The sequence below is a fragment of the Chiloscyllium plagiosum genome, unplaced genomic scaffold (genome assembly GCF_037043375.1).
Source record: "Chiloscyllium plagiosum isolate Xiang-an unplaced genomic scaffold, Cpla_swu_hap1 HiC_scaffold_12, whole genome shotgun sequence".
Taxonomy (NCBI): domain Eukaryota; kingdom Metazoa; phylum Chordata; class Chondrichthyes; order Orectolobiformes; family Hemiscylliidae; genus Chiloscyllium; species Chiloscyllium plagiosum.
The window spans coordinates 74,338,992-74,363,558 of NW_028270150.1; the positions used below are offsets into that span (position 1 = coordinate 74,338,992).

The window sequence follows — 24,567 nt, forward strand, 5'->3', positions numbered from 1 at the left end:
GGCTGGGCAATTCTTCAAAGCACTTTAAGAAAACTAAAGAATATCAGGCTAAGCAGCTCTAGGGCATACCCCACACTGAACACAACATTTGTCATTTCCCTTGATTGGAAAATAAAATACACAACAGGCCAGGGCTCCTAAGCAGAGAAGAGAGAACAAACTATAATAGTTCAGAAAATGCAGCAGCATTTGGTATAGTGTTTAGGAACCTCAATATGCAGCTTGAACTCAAAGACACAACAAGTAATTAAGTGCAGGCCAATGGAGTGGAAGGAGAACAAATTCGGAGATAATCATCACAAACTGTTTTTATACAACTAATTGTAAAGTGGCATTGGCAGAAATCCTAGAAGAATCTCTGTCAACTCTCAATGAGATAAAGCAACCTGAAGGAAAGAAACCAGGAGTAAATGAATAGACAAAGAGAAATGGCTCAAAAATATAAATCATGTCTTGTAGGATAGCAAATACAAGATGACATGTTCCAGCAAAATGTCGGTTAAGGTCATGTTCCATGCAGCCATCATAATGAGGACACCCACCCTCACCACCCCCACCACCACAAGGTTTCCAATGCCAATTATATTATGCATCAGATATTTCAGTTCTATCTTCTGCCTACCGGCAAACAAATAATAAGTCGCATGTCAGACAAACTCTTTCAATGAGATTTTGTTTCTTCACTGGACCAGTAATATCCCAGGCACATATGCTGGCCATGAGTTCAAATCCCAGCATGGCAGATGATGAAATTTAAATTTAATTATTACATTTTGAATTTAAAATGCTCGCTGCATGGTGATTATGAAACCATGGTTGTTTGTTGTATAAACCTACCTGGTTCATGAATGTCCTTTAGGGAAGGAAAATCTGCCATCCTCACCTTGTCTACACGTCACTCCAGACCCACAGCAATGTGGCTGACTCTAAATTACCAAACAAAATGGTCTGGCAAACCACACAGTTGTATCAAACTATTAAAAAGTTTATCTGCTTTCAGTCATCACTAGCAGCAGAATTGTGTTAAACAACACAGAAAATCTTATGGCCCAGCACATTCCCCAGTCTAGCATCACCATCAAGCCAGGAGATCAATGCTGGTTCAATGAAAGGTGCAGGAGGGTATCCCAGTAGCAATATCAAGCATGCCTACAAATGACGGATTAACCTAGTGTAGATATAACGACAAACTACTTTCATTTCAAACAGCTGAGATATCATACAATAGATGGGGCAAAGCAATTTGACAACAAGCAAATCAAATCTAAGCTCTGCTGATCTGCCACAGTCAGTCATGAATGGTGCTGGTCAACTAAACAACTAACAGGAGGTGGAGGCTCCAAAAATATTCCAGGCCCTGACAACATTCTGACAATAATACCGAACACTTGTACACCAGAACTAACTGTGGCCCTAGCCAGGCTGTAACAGTATAGTAACAACATTGGCATCTGCCTGACAGTGCAGAAAATTGCTCAGATAGATCCTGTTCACTGAAAGCAGGACAATTCCAAACTGGTGAATTACTATGGTATCAGTCAATTCTCCAGTATCAGTGGTAATGGCTGGGGTTGTTAACTGTGCTATCAAGCAGCATTTACAAAGGAATAAGCTGCACACTGACACTCATTTTGTGTTCTGTCAAGGCAACTCAGCTCCTGATCTCATAACAGCCTTCAACCAAGCATGAAGTAAAGAGCTGAACTCCACAGGTAATTGGGAGTTAGAGTTATGATTCTAGCTCCCTCCAAGTGGAACTGTGGGAGTATCTAAACCACAGACTGCAGCGATTCAAAAAAGCAGCTCACTACCACCTCTCAAGGACCATTATGGATGGATAATAAAATGCTGTCTTTGACAGTGATGCTCAAATCCCATGAACGAATAAGGAAAAACTAATCTGCTTTTGTACTCTGCGCATGATTGAAAAACATTATAGTCATAGAGATGTACAGCATGGAAACAGACCCTTCGGTCCAACCCGTCCATGCCGACCAGATATCCCAACCCAATCTAGTCCCACCTGCCAGCACCTGGTCCATATCCCTCCAAACCCTTCCTATTCATTTGCCCATCCAAATGCCTCTTAAATGTTGCAATTGTACCAGCCTCCACCACTTCCTCTGGCAGCTCATTCCATATACGTACCACCCTCTGCATGAAAGAATTGCCCCTTAGGTCCCTTTTATATCTTTCCCCTTTCACTGTAAACCTATGCCCTCTAGTTCTGGACTCCCCGACCCCAGGGAAAAGACTTTGTCTATTTATCCTATCCATGCCCCTCATAATTTTGTAAACCTCTATAAGGTCATTCCTCAGCCTCTGACACTCCAGGGAAAACAGCCCCAGCCTGTTCAGCCTCTCCCGATAGCTCAAATCCTCCAACCTTGGCAAAATCCTTGTAAATCTTTTCTGAACCCTTTCAAGTTTCACAACATCTTTCCAATAGGAAGGAGACCAGAATTGCCCGCAATATTCCAACAGTGGTCTAACCAATGTCCTGTACAGCTGCAACATGACCTCCCAACTCCTGTACTCAATACGCTGACCAATAAAGGAAAGCATACCAAATGCCTTCTTCACTATCCTATCTACCTGCGACTCCACTTACATGGAGCTATGAACCTGCACTCCAAAGTCTCTTTGTTCAGCAACACTCCCTAGGACCTTACCATTAAGTGTTTAAGTCCTTCTGGAATGGTTCTACTGGGCTATTTCATACTTTAATTTTGGCTAAGTTCAAGTTGGATGGATTCTCACTGGAAGGACTAGTGAGTGTCCTCATTATAACTTACTAAAGTACCTCATTAACTACCTTCCCCATCCCTAAGGTGTCTCTCACATCTCATTCTATCCCCAACTCACCATGCACTGTTCTCAGAACAACTCACCATTCACCAGATATCCTCCATCTTTCAAAGGTCAGTGTGCATCTGGATAAACACGGGCAATCTGGCATTGCCCCTCACCATCAGTGCAATGACATAGCAGCACAAGCCACACTGCCCATTGCATAGAGCTGGCATGACTGACAGACATCCCTCACGTGTCCAAACTCATTCTCTCACCCGAGTCACTATTTAACCACCAGTACATGCAGTTTACCTGTCTGTACCTACATCCCGCCTAAATACTGTCTCTAGGTCACTGCTATCCTGTGCACAATGCCCACTGGAGACAAAAGCAACTTGTTCACTGTCTGGAAAGGGAAGACCACATACAGGCAAGCAGTCAGACAATTCCAACCAAGAGCTTTTATTGACAGACGGCAAAAGCAAAAACAAAACTCAAGCCTGGGGACTGAGTGCAAGTTGTACCTTTGACAGATGGTGCAGGGATCCCCTGACAAACTGCAGCTCCCCCTTAAGTTAACTGAGGATCAGACCTCACTCAGATCCCAACATGGCCATTTGGTTAAATAAATGTACAGTGTATTGCTGTGCAGGCAGCAGGCGTTAGATTGATATCTTGGTGCACTTAAAGACACCCCTCACCACTGAACAGATTATTACTGACAAGTAGCCTGTCTGTGCTAAACAGCACAGTGGATAGCTTTTGGCTCTAGCTGAATCACCAATGTGCTAACAGTCATGGAGCATCAAGGCAAGGCAAAGCATGGTTGCTTGAATGTGCAGGTAGGTACTAAGTGAGTGTGCATTGAGAGAGCAAGCAACCAGCCCTGAGATGCAGCATAGTTCAATCTGTGAGTTGGTTGCCAGTCCGCGTACATGAGATGAACTTGCAACAACCTTTCAATGCCAGTTGCCAGTGCACCCTGCAATGCAATTCTACACTTCCTCAGTGACCTGCAAGTGGATTGAAGAGGTGGGCAAATGTCAGACGCTAACCTCCATGGATGAAGAGCGAATTTAACTGGTGCCCTTAGACCATCCTGAGAAGCTGCTTGCTGTTGAGCAACAAGGAAGCTGGTTGCAGCCAGCAGCACGCAGAAGTCACCAGATACCCCGCGATGATTTCAATGTTGAGGATTCTCGACATCTAGCTTGTTCAGCGGTTTTGGTATGATAGGATGTAATATTAATACAATATTAATAAGGCAAGCTGCATTTTTAGTAAGGTATTTTACAAGTTTCAATCCCTCTTAATTGGCAACTTACTGTTGCCTCGCAAGAGTCTTGTCTCACTGCTTGCTAAAAGAATAATAGATGCAGTGAGATGCTCCTGACATTGAGTGAGACTTCTAATCACATTCTGCCACAAATCTCGCTGTACTGTATATCACTCAGACCTGTAAAAGATCCCTTTGCTCACTATGCCAGAGAAATACCACATAGGCTTTATACATAGTAATTACATTTATTTTCTTGTTCAGTTGTATAGTTCTTTTATTTCCTTACCTGCATTGATTTTACATGATACTGGATAAGCAATGTTGAATAGGGTACATTTTAAACAATGTTATTGTTGCTCACCATCAGTTACCTCGAGATTACCTTTATGCTTCTGGGGTTATTCAGGACTATGCTATTTCTATTGCTGGTTCCCATCCTGCAAAGATGAGTCATGATTCTGAATGTGTCAGGAGTGATAGGAAGTAGCTTTTTACAGTTGGCTCAATGATAACAATAGCTTGTATTATATTGTCATTTTACATGTAACACGATATTAACAGTTGATCTAATTCCTGGAATGAATGAAAGAATACTCAGTTTCAGGACTAATTTTGGTTTCTGGCCTGCTATAACTATTACAGTTGTTGTGGCAAACATCGAGTAATATCCAAAATGATCCAGCATGAGATACATGCATGTATCAGAAACATCAATCACCTCAAAACTTAATAAGATATTTATTAGTAATTGGCATCATGATTTATCTAAAGATCTTTTCAGTTGGACACAGTTGGAGGTGGAAAGGAGAAAGAAGAGATAGGCACAGGGCTGGAGGTCCCGATAACAGTGGTGAATGTGAATAATGGTGGGGGGAGGCATAAAGAGAAAATGGGGCAGGGTCAGATAGAGGAGGAAGGAAGAGAATCAAAGGCGCTGACAGAGGATACCAGAGTAGGACTGAAGCTCCGAATAAGCAGCTACACTGCTGTAAACAACGATAACCTTGAACAAATCTCAACAGAGCAGACAGAAAGGACAAATTAATTTGGGAAGAGGGGGAAGAAGGTGGGAGGAGAACAGGTCATGAAGGAATAGAGGTGGAATAAAGGAGAGGAGGCAGTGGAGGTCTATTGTTTGCAAATGAGGATAGCGAACTCTAAATTTGCTGGAATGGCATGTGGAATGGAGCAGAGGGATGGTGCCAACCAAGATATGGGTCTAAGTGGCCAAACTGAAGGAGATCAGTACGGCAGGAGAATGGGGATCTTCAATATAGGATTCTGGAAACCACCAAGTGAACCTAAGTGGGTACTAAATAAATTGGTTTATGAAAGTATTGAGTACCTTCATCCATTTGTAAATAATGTCGTACTGAAAGTATTTCATAATTTGAAATATTTACCACAACTTATCACCTATTGTTGCCTGATGGAAGCCTCAACTATATTTAATGATTTGCAAGATATTTGTCCATGTAGTAATGCTAAGCTAAAATAACCTGGCAAAGTCTTTGTGATTTAGGGATTTATGAACTTTCTGTTGTAAAATGCTCTATGTTTTTGGCCACTGCTGCTAAAAATGACAAAACATCTGTCCTGCATCCAGAACTTTGAACTTTTACATTATCTTAACAAGCAGTTTATTATCTTCAGAATTTCCTTCTCCAGAAATTCATAATATTGTACAGTAATTTAGATATTTTTAAACTCTGATTTTTATTTTGTAATAAGTGCTGAAGTGCTGTATTTTAAATAACTATGTCTGGCTGTTATCTTTAATCGTAATGGCCCATAACTTGCACTAAAATACAGCAAGTGAACAACACATGTCATTATTAATGTGCAAGTTGCTTAACAGCTTCATGAAAAATGGCAACATACCTTTAAGCTACTGTCAGTTCTGCTATAATGCAGTAGTTCCATTCTCGTGCAATCCCGTGTTATAAGAAAATCGTATAGTAGCAGCACCATTTAAACTAATGGGGTCGGAATCACCTTATAACCAATACTTGCTTTAAAACTTTGTGCTTTAGAAACAGTGTTCCCAACTCATCAATCGTGTGACAGTGAATTTGTATTAATGAAACACACGTTACAGCTGAATGACCCGTTCGTCATTTTATTCAGGAAGTAGCACAATATTAGGCATACAGACTCATGGAAAGTTAACAAAGTCTATTCACTAACAGTGTAAGTTTCCTTTTAACTTTGCAATCACTGAGAGTAACCTCTCTAGCCAAGGAACTGAACAATTAAATGTGTAGAGTCTCATGCCTTCCGACTGTGAATTTTTACTTTTTGTTCTCTGATTTTGTTCGCGAATGTGAATTTATCCACTCTATTTCATTCTCCTTTTCAGCCCCTCTTCTGTTAATTTCATCTTCATTAACTGCAGCTCTAACAACACTCAAGAGGCTTGACACCATCCAGGACAAATCAGCTGCTTGGTTTGCTCCCCATCCACAAATGTACACTCCCTCCACCACTAACTCTCAGTAGCAACAGTGTGTACAATCTGCAACATGCACAACAGAAATTCACTAAGGCTCCTTCCAAATCTCAACTACTAGCATCTGGAAGGACAAGAGCAACAGATACACTAGAACACCATCTCCAAGCCACTTACCATCATGACAAGGAAATATATCATTGTTCTTTCAGTGTCATTGGGTTGGATTCTGTACATTGTACTGCCTGCTAATGAATACAATCACTGTGTGCAATCAGTGCTGACCGTCCTGCACACTTAAACAAGGGAATGAACAATTGTAAGAGGTCAGCATGAGCTAAAACTAGCCTGCTCTACATAAATGGGAGGTATATTCCGGCTGGAACAGTTACTGCATGTCTTCCTATAGCTGATTCTGACCAGAAAACAGAAAAATCTCACAACTTGGTGCACGAATGGAGACCTTAGTTGAGGAGATCCTCTATCTGTGTAGGAATTAGGAGGGTCTCCGGATAAATCCTCAGAAGGCAGGAAGCCCACAGAGCCTTGGTGGGTGGCAAATTGTTGGAATCAAACCTGAGGATCTTGTTGCAGTGCCGCGGACCTCACACAAGCAGTCAAGGTCAATGAATAAATCTTCAAATATCACATCCCACAACTGCACCAATATAACCCCACACACACACTATCCAATGCCCCACACTATCACTCACCTGCTAGTAACTTCTTTCAATCGTGACTCCTAACTATCTGATATTGCTTCATTTTACCCGGATACATGCAGTACTGCTGTAAACGTTTCACCACATCTCACATCTTGCACATCACAGTCACTGTGACACTGCCATCTCTTTGGCAGGAATAGGTAGCACATAACTAGAACTGGCAGGGGTTAACTGGTATGGCTGCAAGTCCTAATTCCCATGGATTAGATGGTGCCCACCATCATTGGAGCAGTAATACATAGGTTTGGGGCCAATGGAATGATAAGGTGATGGTATCCTCATTCCTTTCACATTCCATGTTCCCTTCATCCCACACTCCCTTTTGATTATACAAGCTGTACACATTATAAGCATGCATTTGTTGCTATCTCTTCCCTCACCACAACCTTAACTTTGAGCTTTCTGCTTTCAGATACCTAAGAAATGCTACCTGATCAGGCAGTGCTGGAAGAACCACAGTAATGATGAAGATAAGTCAACAAAAATAATTTAAACACTTGCAGTTCAGATATTGATATTCTGAGTAATTTAGAAGATAGCTTAGAGCTGAGATGTGTGTATGTTGGGTATATGTGCACTGCAGTCAAGGCAGTGGGAAAGGCAGTTAGATGCAAGCTACCTGGAGGGGAGGTTGCACAGAGTTTCTGCTGCAGAGAATATAGATGAGCACTTTGATGAGGATTTCAATGGTATACTCTACTGAAGAAGGCTGATGGCTTGATGCATTGCCAGGACTTTCAGTAAGCAAGCCGTTAGTGTCAAGGTGCATGGAGTGGTGCAGGACAATTCTCACGCATGTTTTTACAAAGATCAAAGAACAATACGGCACAGGAACAGGCCCTTTGGCCCTCCATGCCTGTGCCACCACATTTTACCTTCCCATACTAAGTCAGTCTTCGCTGATCCTCTATTCCCTTCCTATTCATGTTTTCATGCAGGTGCTTCTTGAATGCTGCCATCGTGTCTGCATCCACCATCTCCTTTGGCAATGTGTTCCAGGCACTCACCACCCTTTGTGTGAAAAACTTGCCTCACACATCGCTTTTAAATTCTCCCGCTCCCCCCTGCGGTTTGAACCTGTGTCACCTAGTAATTCATCCCTCCACCCTTGGAAAAGGCCTCATACTTCACAATCTATCCATACCGTTCACAATCTTATAAACTTCTAACAGGTTGCCCTTCAAACTCCTGTGTTCCAGTCAAAATAAATCCAGACTATCCAATCTCCATTCCAGGCCACATCCTGGTAAACCTTTTCTGTACCTTTTCCAAAGCATCCACATCATGCTGGTAGTGTGGTGACCAGAACTGTACTCAATATTCCAAGTGTAGCCTCACTAAAGTTCTATAAAGCTGCAGGATAACTTGCCTATCCTTTTTCTCAAGGCCCTTTCCAATAAAGGAAATCATGCCATAGGCCTTCTTCCTTTATTTTTGCAGTGCTTATTTTTCCCCCAGTACCCATGTGTTCAGGTATGAGACACAGTGAGAGACACAAGGTGCACGAATCTTTATTCAATTTCCACCACCAGGAAGATAGGAAACATCCAAGTGGCCAGTGACAAGCAGTGCCCTTCACATCAAAGGGCAATGATGTGTGATCAAACAATGAAGGGGAGGGCAGGGATTAAATCAAAATAGAGTTGGAGGGGGAAATAATGCACTCCACTCCCTGCGGCGCCCACCTCTCCCTGAACAACTCCAGGGTGTTGGTGGACACTGCATGCTCCCTCTCCAGGGACACCCGGGCTCTAACGTAACCGTGGAAGAAGGGGCAGGCAGTCGGCCTTAATAACCCCGTCCACGGCCCGCTGCTTGGACCTGTTTATGGCCAGTTTGGACAGGCCCAGGAACAGACCCATGAGGAGGTCCTCAGACCTGCCCACCCCCTCCGTACCAGGTGCCCGAAGATCAGGAGTGTGGGACTGAAGTGCAACCAAAAGCAGAGGTTTTTCAGAAAATCAAGAAGAGAGTGCAAGCGCCCACATCTAATATATTCATGGTCCACAGACTCCACAGCACCACAGAACAAGCAGTTGGTCTGGCAGTCCATGCTGCGTGCAGCACCCTCCACCCCAGATCCCCAAGGGAAAGGGGGAGGACTCCCACGTAGACAGCCCTCCACTGGGGGTCCCCACTGTCCGGTGGTAAATGGGCACGCCAAGGCGTGTCCGGGCGGTTGATGAGGGAGAAGAGGTGGACGGTGTGCAGCAGCAGTCGATACAGGGCCTGCCGTTTTACGTCCTTAAAAGGGACAAAACTAAAATTCTGGAGGCGGGTCAGGTTGTGGGGCACAGGTTCCTGGGGGAAGTATGGGACCTTGGGGCCAATGTGAAATTCCATCTGGGCAGGGGTGAGTGCAGACAGGATTCCACCGCACACCTAAGCATCCTCCAACTGGTGCACTATGTCAGGCCTGAGCACCGCCGTTTTAAGGCATCAAATTGCAGTGGCCATGGACTGGATGTCTACCGCTGTCCTGCTCACTATATCCTGTGGCATCGTCCGGCCCAGGCTCCCGTCACCTAGTACGTCCCCAGTTGGCCTATTTTACTGCCTTATCTACCTGTGCTGCCACCTTCAGTGATCTGTGGACCTGCACACCCAGATCCCTCTGCATATCAATACTCCTAAGGGTTCTGCTAATCACTGTATAATTTCCACTTGTATTTGACCTTCCAAAATGCATCACCTCACATTTGTCTGGATTAAACTCTATCTGCCATTTTTCTGCCCATACCTTGAACTGACCTATATCCTGCTGTTTTGTGCAGAGCTTGGAGCTTATTCCTTCCAGCGTGGAAATGGTGGACACCTCCAAGGCACACTCATAGACCTAATGATAATGCAGCATCTGATGATCAATGTGGCAACTTCCATTGATGCACATGTACTAACTCCCTCCAACAGTGGGAACCTAGAATTTTGTCAGATCTTCAAACTTCTAACAGCTTCCCTGAAGTTCATTGTTCAAAGGGACTTACAGGTTCTCACTGCAAGCCATCAGTTTGCTCGCTGTCACAATTGTTAAGGTACTGCCCTGCATGGGGTGGGAGGGTGTAGGGGAGAAGGTGGCAATAGCTCAGTTGCACACAAGCCTGCTGTCCTCTTTCAGAATGGCAATATGTTTCCTCCCACAAATGCTCGTGTTTGTGCTGCCAGCCAGCCAGCCCATCCTGCTGGCTCCTGTGCCAAGCTAGGGCAGTCCAAAACTTGTTCTTCACACCTAGGAGCTGGTCCATGTCACCCTCCAGAGCCATCTGCAGCCAGCTCTGCTGAGAATCAGTAGCACTGATAGCATTATGTACGACCACTAAGACAGGTCAAGATGCACACATTGGCACTAAAAAAAAATGCACACTGACATTTGTCTTCAAAATGACATAATATGATTCACAAAGTCTGTCCCATTTAGCACAGTGATAGTACCAAACAACATGATGGAAGGTATTCTCACTGTGAAGGTGGGACTTTGTCTCCACAAGGACTGTGCACAGGTCACTCTTAACAATACTCCTAAGGGTTCTGGACAGGTACATTTGCAGCTGGCAAATTGGTTAGGATGAGATCAATACGTTCTTCAATCCTGCTGGTTCCCTTACTGCTTACTAGCAGCTCTACCCTTTAGGACACCACCAGCTTGATCAGTAGTGCTGCCGCTAGGCCACTCTCGATGGTGGACATTGAATCCTCTGTCCAGAGTACATTTTGCATCCTAGCCACCCTCAGTGCCTCCTCTAAGTGTTGTTCAACAGGGAGGAGTACTGATTCATCAGCTGAGGGAGGACGGTACATGGAAAAATTATCAAGAGGTTTCCTTGGCCATGTTTAAGCGGAATTCATGAGATTTCATGGAATCCAGTGTGAATGTTGAGAACTCCCAGAGAAACTCTCCCGACTGTATACCACTGTGTTGCCATCTCTGTTGGGCCTGTCTTGCCAGTGGGACAGGATATATCTAATGATGGCAATGGTGGTATCTGGGACATTACCTCCACGGCGTGTCTTTGTGAGTATAACTATGTCAGGCTGTTTCTTGATTAGTCTGTAAGACAGCTCTCTCAATTTTGGCGCTAGTCTCCAGATGTTAGTAAGGAGGATTTTGCAGGGTTGATAGGGCTGTTTTTAACCATTGTTGTTTCTAGTGCCTAGGTCAATGCTGGATGATCCATCCAGTTTCATTTCTTTGTTGAAACTTCAAAGTGATTGATACAACTGAATGGCTTGCTAGGCCATTTCAGAGGTCAGGAGAAGGACCCTTCAACCACACAGCATCAACAGTGACTTCAAATCTCCAGTTTCCAAATCTCTCTTCCCCTCCCTGCCTCATCCCAGATGCAACCCTCCAACTTGGCCTCTTGATCTGTCGTACCTGTCCATCATCCTTCCCACCTACCTGCCCCACCCTCCCCATCGACCTATCACAATTACCTCCCACCTGCATCCACCTATCGCCTTCCCATCTATCTTACCCCAGCCCCACCCCATCCCCCTATTTATCTCTCAGCCCCCTTCCCCCTCCACATACCTGATAAAAGGCTTATACCTGAAATGTCGATTCTCCTGCTCCTCGGATGCTGCCTGACCTGCTGTGCTTTTCCAGCACCACACTTTTTGACTCATTTCAGGCGTCACTTGAGAGTCAACCACATTGCTGTGGGTCTGAAATCACATGTCAGCCAGACCAGGTGAGGATGGCAGATTTCCTTCCTTGAAGGACATTAGTAAACCAGGTTTTCCAACAATCAACAATGGCTATATGGTCATCGGTTTAGTGATAATAGTTTAGTGATAATACTACTGGCCATCACCTCCCCTTTGCCCCACTGAGATTGCTTGCTAAAGCTACCTCATTACACATCACTATATCAAAAATAGGCTGTTCCTAGGTAGGTTGTACAATGTACTGCTTGAAGAAACAATACAAGTAGATGCCTAGATCACCATGCTAATGGTCTGTCCTACTATACTTTGAATGACAGCATAGCTTTAAGTCATCAGAGTCATCAGCCATGCAGTTAATGGATGAGGCTCACAACCCAGTATCACATTTCTGCTCACTGTGTGGCTTAAACGCAGATAACATAATGGACTGTTGCAGAATCCAATATTCCTGGCAGGTTACCAAGTAATGACTTGCATGATTGCACGAAGCCAGAGACTGCTGGATCCTGGGGCAAAGTAATCCTTGTCCAATTCTGGTTGTGGTACTTGGCCCAGTCGATTTGAGACATCCACAACATGACGTATTTGCAGTCAATGATGACCTGCCCCACAGGGAAGTCTGCTATCCTTGCAGTGACATGCTCATCCTGACTGCTGGCTTATGGCAAGAATGAATTAGATAGAGTCAGTTCCCTTTGATTTGAAAGAGTTAGTGACTCCCCTTACATAATAGGGGATAGTTAACTATAAGATGGCGCAAATATCTCTCTCCCAGTCATGCTCCAGTAATCCAAGGAGAACACTAACTAATGCACCCAGTTTTGAGAGTCAGGACAAAGTCCTTCAGTACTTCCTGCAGATGTCAGCAACTTTCAAAGACTTTAGATACCATCAGCCACTTGTACTTGACAGTAATTGCTAATAGAAATAAAGAAGCAACTTACCTAAAAGCAGTTGATGATTGCTTTCAAAAGAACTTGAAGTGGGGGGTGGGGAACATTCCAAAGATTGCCATTAACAGCTGACAGAGACATAAAGTTTTTACAGCATGGAAAGATGCCCTTCAGCCCATTGTGTCCATGCTGGTCATCAATCATATATATCAACTGCCATGGGGTGGCAAGGTGGCACAGTGGTTAGCACTGCTGCCTCACAGCACCAGGGACCCGGGTTTGAGTCCCACCTTGGACGACTGTCTGTGTGGAGATTGCACATTCTCCCTGCGTCTGCGTGGGTTTCCTCCGGGTGCTCCGGTTTCCTCCCACAATCCAAAGATGTGCAGGCCAGGTGAATTGGCCATGCTAAATTGCCCATAGTATTAGGTGCGTTAGTTAGGGATAAATATAGGGTAGGCAAATGGGTCTGGGTGGGTTACTCTTCAGAGGGTCAGTGTGAACTTGTTGGGCCAAAGTGCCTCATTCCATACTGTAGGGAATCTAATCGATTCTAATCCCTTTTCCTAGCACTTAGATTGTAGCCTTGTATGCGTTGGCATAGACCTTTGGTTAGTTCTAGATTCTAGAATCCCTACAGCATGGAAGCAGGCCATTTGGCCCATCAAATCACACCAACTCTCTGAAAAGCATCTCACACTATCCCTGTAACCCCACATCTTCCCCATGGTTAATCCACCTAGCCTGCACATCCCCAGACACCGTGGGCAATTTAGCATGGCCAATCCACCTAACCTGCATATCTTCAGTCTGTGGGAGGAAACCGGGGCACTCGGAGGAAACCCGCGCAGACACAGGGAGAATTTGACATCTCCACACAGACAATCCAGCTCCCTGTTGCTGTAAGGCAGCAGTGCTAACCACCAAGCCACTGTGCTGTCATGACTTATCTACTTCTACCATCCTTATAGGCAGTAAGTTCTAGATTCCCACATACTTCTGGGTGAAAAATGTATCTATAAATCCCCTCTAAACCTCCTCCTTTTAAAAAATTATTTTATGGGAATAAAGGTGTCACTGGCTATGCTAGCTTTTATTACTCATCCATAATTGTCCAGAGGGCAGTTAAGAGTCAACCACGCTGCTGTGGGTCTGGAGTCACATGTAGGCCAGACCAGGTAAGGATAGCAGTTTCATTCCCAAAAGGACATTAGTGAACCAGATGAGTTTTTTCAACAATGGATTCATATTCATCATTAGCCATAAATTCCAGATTTTTATTGAATTCAAATTGTACCATCTGCCATGGTGGGATTTGAACCCAGATCCCAGAACATTCCCTAGGTCTCTGGATTAACAGTTCAGCTATAATACCACGAGGCCATTGCCTCCCCACACTTACTTAAAAATTGTGCTCCAGGATTAATTAACCTCTCCGCTACACTGTCTCTACTCCTCATGTGCATGACACATTCAATAGGAATGAGCAATGCACAATCATTGTGGAGGCTAAGTCCTATATTCACTATAAGGACATCCTCATTGTATTCCGAGCTACTATCATCATGTTAAATGGTACAGACTCAGAACAGATCTATGTGCTCAAAACAAAGCATCCACGATGTACTGTGGGCCATCAACAACAATTGTATTCAACAACAATTTACAATTTCACAGTCTGATATATCCCTCATTCTACCATTACCATCAAGCTAGGGTATGAACCTGGTATTATGGACTAGGCGGACCACTCAAAACATTCTTAAGCGGGCAACCCAGACCATAACTTTGCAATTTGTTTCGGTCAGTGGACAGTGAAAATTACCCAGAGTAAGGTAGTGAGGTTGACTACCAGGTTTTAAAACAGACAAAAATTTATTCACAAAATTATCCAATGTAACACAAAGAACAGAACCCTTACAGAACTCAGTCTATCTAAACTAGACTTAACTATGCTGATCCGAATATGCATGAAAGTCCCAATAAACAAACCCTCTTAAACACAGTAAAAATGAAACAAAGGCTGACAGGTCAAAGCTAGAAGGGCAGAAGGAAAGAGAGGATTGAAGCCTGTTTCCACACAGCCCACTGTTGAACTCCATAACTAGTTCTGGATTGAACTGCTCAGCTAGAGAGCTGGCAACACCCCCTTGACTTATACAGGTTACTTCTAACAACATAAAAGCTTTGGCCTAAAGACTCATCTGTTTACGTATAAATAAAAGAGCCTTTCATCTCTGTACCAAACCCAGCCATTTTGGAGCCCGGGGTGTTTATGACCGCTCTGAAAGAAAATCAAGGACACAGTATCCTTGAGAAAAAGAACAGCTTTTAGAAAAAAGGACCAGCTTTATGACACTGGTTCAATAGGAACATGGACCAGCATGCCAGAAATATCACCGGGTATCTTTAAAAAAGAGATGTTAAACTTGTGAAGCCAAAGAATTAAATGTAATCTTAATGCTAGCAGTAACATGCCATAGACAGAATTATTATCAAAGAATGAGCTCATTTCTACTACATCCAGTTGTGAAGGGTGGTGGACAAGTAATAATAAAAAAGGAAAGATCCATGACCAACACCAACCTCAAGACTGGATAGGTCCAGCACATCAGTCCAAAAATCAAGGTTGAAACATTTGCAACCATCTTAGCTCTCATTGCTTATCCATCTCGGGCTCCTCCTGAGATTCCCAGGTAAGAGATACCTGTCTTCAGCCAATTCAATTTGTTCCAAGTGATATCAAGAAATGGCTCAGCATACCAGCTCTTGAAATATTTTGGCTCTGACAAGAACCAACAGTGTTGAAGACTTATCCTTCAGAGTTAGATGCATTTATGGTTAAATTGTCCTAATACAGTTGCAACACTATTATTTGTACAACAACTTGGAATTTTTCTGCTGGTTAAAGAAAGGACAAAACCAATCCAGCTAATTACCACCCCATCGGTCTATTTTTAGTCATCAACAATTCAATAAAGGTATCAGTGACAGTACTATCAGGCAACACCTACTCACCCATAACCTGCTCAATTTCGCCAATTCTAATCAGAGCATATGGCTCCAGATCTCACAAAAATCTTGATCCAAGAAGTGTGATTGGCTCTTCTTGCCTGGAGGTGTGCAGCTCTAACAACATTCAAAAAACTCAACACCATCTAGGACAAAGCAGCCAGATGATTGGTACTCCACCTAACACATGCAAGATGCACCACAGCAACTTGCCCAACCCCTTTGAAACCTCTAACCCCTACCACCTGAGAAGACAGCAAATTACACATTATCCTAATTTGGTCACAGCATGAAAATCCTGGAACTTCCTCCCTAACAGCACAATGGATGTTTCCTCACTACATGGATTGCAGCAGTTCAAGAAGGTGGCTTACCATCACCTTCTCAAGGGCAATTAGGGATCAGTAATAAATGCAGACATTACCAGCAATCCCCACATTAATGCATTAACTTTTTTAAAAATACCTCTTTATTCTCTGTTCAGTTTTACTTTGCCTCCCCCAATATTTCCTCAGGTAAGGAATGTACTTAATGTACATTAGTGCTTTAACTTTTTTTTTGTATTAAACGTGTTATACAAATCAACAGTGTAGGGCTCTTGTGATGCAATGATAATGTCCCTACCTCTGAGTACTAGGCCTGTGTTTGAGTCCATCTGCTCAAGAGGTGTCTAATAAAATATCTGAATAGATTGGTTACAAATATCCATTGCTTATATTCTTGTTTGTAGTGCATTGCGCAAATGTTCAGGTCTGACATGATTTGTTCAAAATGTTCTAGTTATAACCACAAGGACAATCCATATTCTAAGTCACAATGTATGTTATTCACAAAAAGGACCTTTTCTGTTTCCATGAACCATGTAGATCTTAAAGAAGAGCTTAAAGAAGATCAGAGCCCTGTGACAGAGATTATACACATACGATAGTGGCAAGATAACAGAGTAGTCTAAGTGGAAAAACACTATGGAAGGTCAGTGGAGTGACTAAGCTAGCCTGACACTGACCCACAACGGTATGATTGAAGTTAGAGGCTTGCAATGTGAGCGATCAAATTATAGTACGAAAGTGGAACAACAAGCTCCCCGTATCATCGTATTACTCCATATTAAACAGTGTGTGCTTCTGAAAATTTACCAGTGTTAAAGTAGCAATATGGACTGGGGCATTCTCAACATTCTTTTAACTTGTCATTTGAGTCCAAAATGACAACTTGCTATTTAGCTGAAAGAAGTAAGCTTAGCACACTTGGCTTTATTATAAGAGTCTATTTGACACAACAGGCAATGTATTCTAGCCTGACTGTAAGCACTGTAAAGCACAAATGATTTGCAATTAAACTTTCAGCATTTCCAGTGGAAACACAATGAGCCAAATAGTCCTCTTCTGCACTGCAATAATTCTCTAATTCTTTAAGTCACATGTTTCACATGATAAATCTAGCTCTACTAAATTTAGAAATGACCTGCATATGTAATACTGTACAAGATCCATGTGTTTTGATATTGCAAGATGCTGATAGTGTGCATTTTTCATCAAAACTGCACTATAAATCATCATTTATTGGCATGAAAGTAAATTCTCTTTCTCATTCCGAAAATATTTTACCTGGAGATGCTGATCAAGTTGGAGGTAAACGTTTGGAATAAAATCATCAGGGATATTCAGCTCTAAGGAAAGAGAAATGAATACATTATGTAATTAAATCCAAATTTAATTTGAACAAAAACAAAAGTAAACAATTCCTATCATTGGGATAGTTCTATAAATTCTAATGCTTCTGTCATGGACGTCGACAAAGGATCATTGCAACACTGAACATCAGCAGCAGAATGGCAAAGTGTAGATTTTTTGTTAGATTACAACAGAAAATTAGAGAATTAAAATCTTGTTTCTTCCTGTACAGCTTCTTAATAACTATAATATAAAGGAAAACACACTGGCGAACAGGTTATCTGCTAGCCCACTGACAAGTTGAAAGGTGTGTGACATCCAAACTCAAAAAAAAGAAAAATAAGCTTGAAAAGAAATGGTCTGGAAAATTGCTGTCATTATTTTTTAAGGTAATTATTGAACAGATTGTTTAATTAAAATTGTCCGGTAAATGCATGTTAGGAGCGTGAAAGAGAGTCTTGCAATGACAGAAGCCATCTTTGTGCATTCCTGGCATCTATGGCCACATGCCTTATTAAACACAGATTACATCTTCGACTGATCAAAATGAACAAGAGCTGCTCATGAAGCATAAAGAGGACTTTAAAAATACTGAAACTCCTTCCCATATTTACTTCCTTCTAACAAGTTGACAAACATGTTGCTCTTCGTGAGCCACTGTCTTCAAAGAACATTTTTTGTTAAATCTCTTTTCGTACAATAGAGAACTAATTTCGAATAATTGCCATTATTCAGTTGTACACCTTTGACACAGCATAGAACATATGGTTTTAGTTAACGTAAAACCGATCAATTGCAAATAAATGAGTCTTAGATAGCAGCTCATGAACAGTCGAGGAGAATAGTTCTGGACATGCTACTGCTATTTACTATTGCAACTCCCTCCTGAAACACTGATGCCTTCTTTTTCATTGCTCCATCAAATCTCTATGAATTTCAGTGAGATCAGGTAGATCAGTATTGATAGGCTGAATCTTACATGGACCTGAACAAAGTGCGCTATAGCAGGATTTGTGACAGAATTGCATGGGGAATCCAGCAATGCCTAGCTTGATCTCAGGAGCAACCCTTTGCATTTTTTATGTATTTGCCAAGGAGTGAAGTAAGTTTCTCACTTGGTAGCAGTGAGTTGCTAAGTAAGGGTGATTATTGCTTGCTAAATGCCTTATTATGGTACAACCCACCTTATTAATATTCACCTTCATAAACATGAAGAATTGTCAACATGAAAGTCAGAGTGGGCCCCTGACAATTCAGCTCACCACTTGCTCCAAAAGACCTTCATGTTGGACACCAGGCAACAACATCTCAGGATACACTCCATGGGCACCAGTCTCATGCACCACCATCCACAGGCACTGACATCTGATTGTTACCTCATGAACCCGGATGGTATGTCTCTGTTCTAAGTGTTGGACACTTCTGTACTTCCGTGCTGCACCTCAGGCTACTGGAAACAATCACTGTAATGCTGAAGCAAGGATGCTGTGTGCTTATAGACACACAGCCAGCTCATGGACCGGACCAGCCTGCAAGGCTGAGCTGTTCGTTTGCTGTCATAGAGCTCACTCATTCTGAGCCTGCCTGGATGATCACAAGAGTTCCTGCCTTGCCTTTTGGTTTACAGGGCTTACAGTGCTACTATGTTGCAATGTTGTCCAATGCAGACACAAAGCCAGGAAATTTGGTTGTCAACAGTCATTGGTCAAATCAGGGGAAACAGCCTTCACCTTAGGGGTTCTGGCACAATAAGGCAGCCTTGGACATTAGACCAGGGACTTGTGACACGGTCTGCTGCTAAGGGTGATCAGAGTCAGGCTCCTCTCCATGGAAGAAACTTCACATATACTTCCTGTTACATAAATTAGAACAATTGATTTTTCACATTCTAGATACCTCCGCACTTTCATGCAAAGTGGACAATACGAATGAGAGAAGACAAAACAGAAAGGGGAGAAAAAAAGGAGTCAGTGAAATCAAAAATAAATTCACACTGCAAATTATATTTTGGCAAATAATTATGAACAATGGCTGCAACTCCTGTTACACCAGATTCACAAACTGCTCAAACTTCTCACTATTCTTAAATACCTAAAAGCATCGTTCCAGCACACTAACAAAAACAATGCTCATTCACTCAGCACATTAATGCATTTAATGGAGCAAAACATCCCAAGGTGCTTAACAATAAAAAAAAGGACACAGAGATACAAAGAAGATATCAGTAGAAACGTCCAAAACCTTGAAGAAAGAGATTCCCAGGCATATCTTCAAGGTGGACAGAAAGACAGTGAGGTTTTGTGAGAAAATGCCAGTGCTTAAGGTCTAGGCAGCTAATAACACAGCCATCAGTGTGCAGTAAATCAAATTTGGAATGAGCAAAAGATCAGAATTGTAGTCGCGCAGAAAGATCTTGGAAGGTTGTAGAGATGGTAGACGATGTAGCATAAAGGAAGGGCCAAGGTTATAAAGTCAAGGATGAAGACATTACAATTAAAAGGCTAACAGATTGTAATTATGAAAGGTGAAAAAGCATGCAAACAATGCAAATACCTATGATTATCAAGACACTGTCAAGAATAACCTGAGTTATACAGAGGGTATAGGGAGGACCCTTCCCTTGTTCACTGCTGTACAGCCAGTAGTCAAAACATCTGGATTCCATCTTTTCCTATCACTGTTCCAGGTAAGAGGAATGATTGGGATATAGTGATTACCACTCAGATAATGTGTAACGCAATCTCTCCTGTGAAAGTTAAAACAAAGAATTGGACAGAAAATACCATTTTTTGATGGTTGAATTAAAGGCAGGTGATCTGGTTGAAAAAGACCAATAGTTTTTCTCTGGGCTAAAGGAAAGAGATTGTAGGACAAGACTGTTTGACTGTGGATGTTTCAGCTTTGTGGCTGTTATCCAGTGAGATGGATGTGCAAACCTTTTGACTTCATAGTTTAAAGTAAGGCAGGGAGCTGGATGAAAGATAGCAATTGTGGTGCAGTTTAAAAGATAAACTTGATTGGAAGATTTCATTTTCTGTAGTTATTTATACAATGAGGATGCAATTCAATTGAAATAAAGTAATTTTTTTAGCTTTTCTTTTTAATTCATGGGTCCTGCAGGATGTTATTGCCTGTTTACCAGATGTCAGTGTGCAATTCATATCCCTGCAGTTTTGAAAAGTAGCTCAGTAACATTAGGTCAAGAATTTATAATCCTATAATTTTGTCAATGTGTTTCTTCATTCTATTCAACTCTGAATCAAGTGTTACAGACCATGTCTTCCACGTGGACAACACTCAGCATCTAATTTGCTCGGGTTGGGTAGTATGATAAAAATCTGCATATTAATAAAATGAGATGTGTCAGTAATAAGGTCATTAGTAATCCCTCCTGAATAGGCAACTCAACACTGCCTTCTGAGAATCTCACCTCAACATCGAGAATTTAGCTAATACAGGCAGCAAATTGTTCCTGATGTCAAGATTGATCTCTCTGCACTTCTTTCAGGCCCCTGTAAGATTCTGCCCATTGTTCCAAGTTAATAAGTGATGAATTAAATGAGCAAATTTGCAATTCACAGAAGCCTAAGCACTGCTGATAATGTATTTTACCTACACCATATTTCCTGAAGGGTATGGTGCAGAGAAAAAACAAGCAAGAGACTACTTCTAGTTACAATTATTAACGGTAGTAAACGTTAAAAGAAAAGCCGCCATAATCTCAGACACCCATAAGGCTGCTCTGTCATTGAAAAGAGATGACTGGTGATGGTTTAACCTGAGGATCATCCTGCCTCAGGTGGACAGAGGTTGGTCAGGAGAGTACTTTATGGTAACCTCTTTATGGTAACATGTTTAAAGTATGTTATATGAATACTTTTTGCACGTGCTGGTAATTTCTGAGAAGTTAATTGCACATCACCCCTTAGCAATGTAGAATGAATAATTGATGTCTATTCTGCTCAGACATAGACTTAGTTTAGGATGGTGTTTGACTTCAGTTGACTGTCACAACATGGTTTCTGACTTTGTACCAGGGCCATTTTCAAACCAAATCCTTTTTAATGTCTGATAACAAATTATTTTCTAAAATAAATTTTAATACAAGTTTAAAATAAAATATCAGTCTTAAAATCATAATTTGTTTACTTGCTAGCTAGATTACAGATTTTCTTACTTGTGCTGAAAATAGATGAGTATTCTAAAAACAGATGGATGAATCATAGTCCAGATGGCCAGTATGGTGCAAATAATAAAAGTCTGTAATGACAACACCACAGTTGCTGTGGCGATATTACAGAGACTAATTGTAAAACATGTCAATGTTAATGCCAGGCTGAGGACCAGCAAATAACTCTGAAAGATGGACTTTGGACAGAGGTTGTCTTAGAATGGCAACTTATTTAAATTAAAAATAACAAGGACTATCTTTTTTTGATACTGAGGCAATTCTTGAGTATGTTGCAATTAATGATTCAAATTATTACTTAATATTTCAGTGTTTCAGGATATTAAATGTATTGAATTTATCAAGGGCAGCTATGGATGGGCAATAAATGCAGGCCTAGCCAGTGATGCCACACCCCACAAATGAATAAAAAAAGAGACACACAAAAGGAACTGAATGATGTTTCTGCTTATTAGAATTGCTGCACGAATGCATCTTACTTCTCAGAAGAGACAATTGTATTTTCTGCACAATAGCGCATTAACCTGACATTGGCAGTTGCTATACACACCTCATCATGTTTTTATATGATGTAGGTCCAATAGCAAATGGATGTTCAGGTAAGACAAAGCATTAAAGAAAACACTATGATTGATAACTACAGCGGTTAAAGCATTTGCTTTGTGATTTACCCCCTTGAACAAAACTTAGTGATAGAATGACTGAGATTTGATCAGTGATTTTAATATTTAGGAAAATTAATGGAAGCTTTCTAAACAGATTGGAGTTTACACGTAGACCTTAGAAAGATGAAATAATATGTAGCAGTCAGTGTCAAGTATGAGAAGCTGTCAAACTTGCTTCAATTCACAGAGGATATAATAATGGAATAGGCAATGCAATTACAGCTTGTTTTGTTATAATGCACGTCTCATTGGTGCAAATTAGCTATAACATGATTGACGAATTGTGGGCCTTGTTTGGATAATGCAAACTTTCTACTGAACGGATATGGCAATTTTCTATAGCGGTTTTCCATAGCACAATTTTCTATACCGTGAGGTTGCAGAGGAAGACAACTGTTGTGTTATAGCAGAACAACCTGTAGCTACACAGGCACAAATCAGGGCCCAAAATTGGTCAGTATCATGAGGAAACATCAGGGATTGTCCTGCCAGAGCCAGATGAATAGGTCCCAAGCTGATATTGTCGCCCCTCCTGGAAATGACCCAAACACCAAATGAGCAGGAATCAATATCAGCACATGTACAAGATGTGAGAACAAAATCACAAGCACAACAAATGTTAGCAGGGGAAACTGAGTGCTTTAAGTGTGACTAGTCAGGACTAATTAAAAAAGGAGTTAACCCCCTTATAACATCAAAACAAAGGAAATCTCCTCCAAAAAGAAACGGAAACCATGCAACAAGGATAAAAGGTCAACAAGTTAAAGATACAGAACAAAAGGTGAAGACAAGGTTCTTATGTGAGGTCAATAAGAGTCAAGTCACATTTTGGATGGCTAACATGAAGGTACAAGGGGTTGAAACAGAATTTAAACTTGACACAGTAGCAGACAGCTTGCCAGTATTGAAGACTGTAAGAGTCAGACCTGCTAAGATAAATTTCCAAGGTCCAGGAGGTCAGAAAATCACCATGAAGCTTTGTCACAGAGGTGAAAAAAAACAGTGAAACTCTATATGTATTAAGAAATCCAAATATCACACTGGACTGCAAAAGTAAATGCATTCATGTGGGCCTCATAACAGAATGGATACTATACTTAATAATGAAGATGGGAGAGAATTTCAGCAAGAATTTCCAAAGCTATTCAAATGCTGCGGTAAATTGAAACAGAGCATCACATTACTTCGCTAGACACATCTGTTTGTACACTCCCAGGAAAATTCCACATTCTTTAATGGGAGACGTAAAATCTCAGTTACACAGCCTGACTGAAATCAAGATCCTATCATCATTAACTATTCCCAAGACAAGATGTGGAGCTGCCGGTTTTGGACTGGAGTGGACAAAATCAAAAGTCTCACGACATTGGGTTATAGTCCAAAAGATTTTTATACAGCACTGCTCTGTAAGCTTGTGATTTTCAATAAACCTTTGGGACTATAACCTGATGCTGTGTGATTTCTGACTTTTTTCCGAAGACAAGTGGAGAACAAATATTGTGCGTGGATTTTACTCAGTAAAACAAAGGAGTAAAAAGTGAAATTCATCCCACTCCATCTATTAGTTAAGGTTTTCAGAAAGCAGGCAAAAAAATTGGGTTCTGGCAGATACTCTTAGAGCAAGGGTGAAGTTTGCTGACTCCACTTATTACACTATTCAAGCAATATCACTTCAACTGTCGACCATTTTGGCATCGTCTTTGCTCCAGAAAGTTTCCAAAAGGCAAGACTCCTGAAAGGGAAAAAGGGAAATAATTTGCCGTATAGATTGCATCCTTGTGCATGGTAAAATGAAGGAGGGTCAAGGATATACAAAGGCATTACAGAATGCAGGCATTATAATAAATTAGAAGTGACATTCTCTGGAACAGCAATCACATTTCCTGGACACAGTGCCCAAGATTAAGGCATCAAAGTGGATTCAAGGAAGACAAGAACCATCAGTGAATTTCTAGAAGTGTTTAAATAATGTACAGTGTTTCTTAAGCATGGAGAAAAAAGTGGAAAAGTCTTTCTCCAACTTATCCAGTCTGTAAGGGGCCTTTACATAAAAGGCCAGCAATGGTATTGGAGTCAGGAACAGACTTCAGCTTCCGAAAAGATACCTTGTCTCACCGAGGTACATGCTTGAAATTAAACCCCACTATTCCTGGCATTGTCATAAAGGTTAAAGATTTAATCATAGCACACAAAATTCCCCAATTTACCTATCTTTTTAGATCTT

The 24,567-nt window shown here is 41.6% G+C and overlaps 1 protein-coding gene across 1 annotated transcript in view; it reads right to left on the reverse strand.

Moving 5' to 3' along the window:
* Positions 1–24,567, reverse strand: part of map3k7cl (map3k7 C-terminal like) — a 68,830-nt gene that overhangs the window by 27,006 nt on the left and 17,257 nt on the right. The window contains exon 3 of the mRNA XM_043700688.2: positions 17,424–17,485. Within this exon, the coding sequence (XP_043556623.1) occupies positions 17,424–17,485 (62 nt within the window). The remainder of the gene's footprint in view (positions 1–17,423; positions 17,486–24,567) is intronic.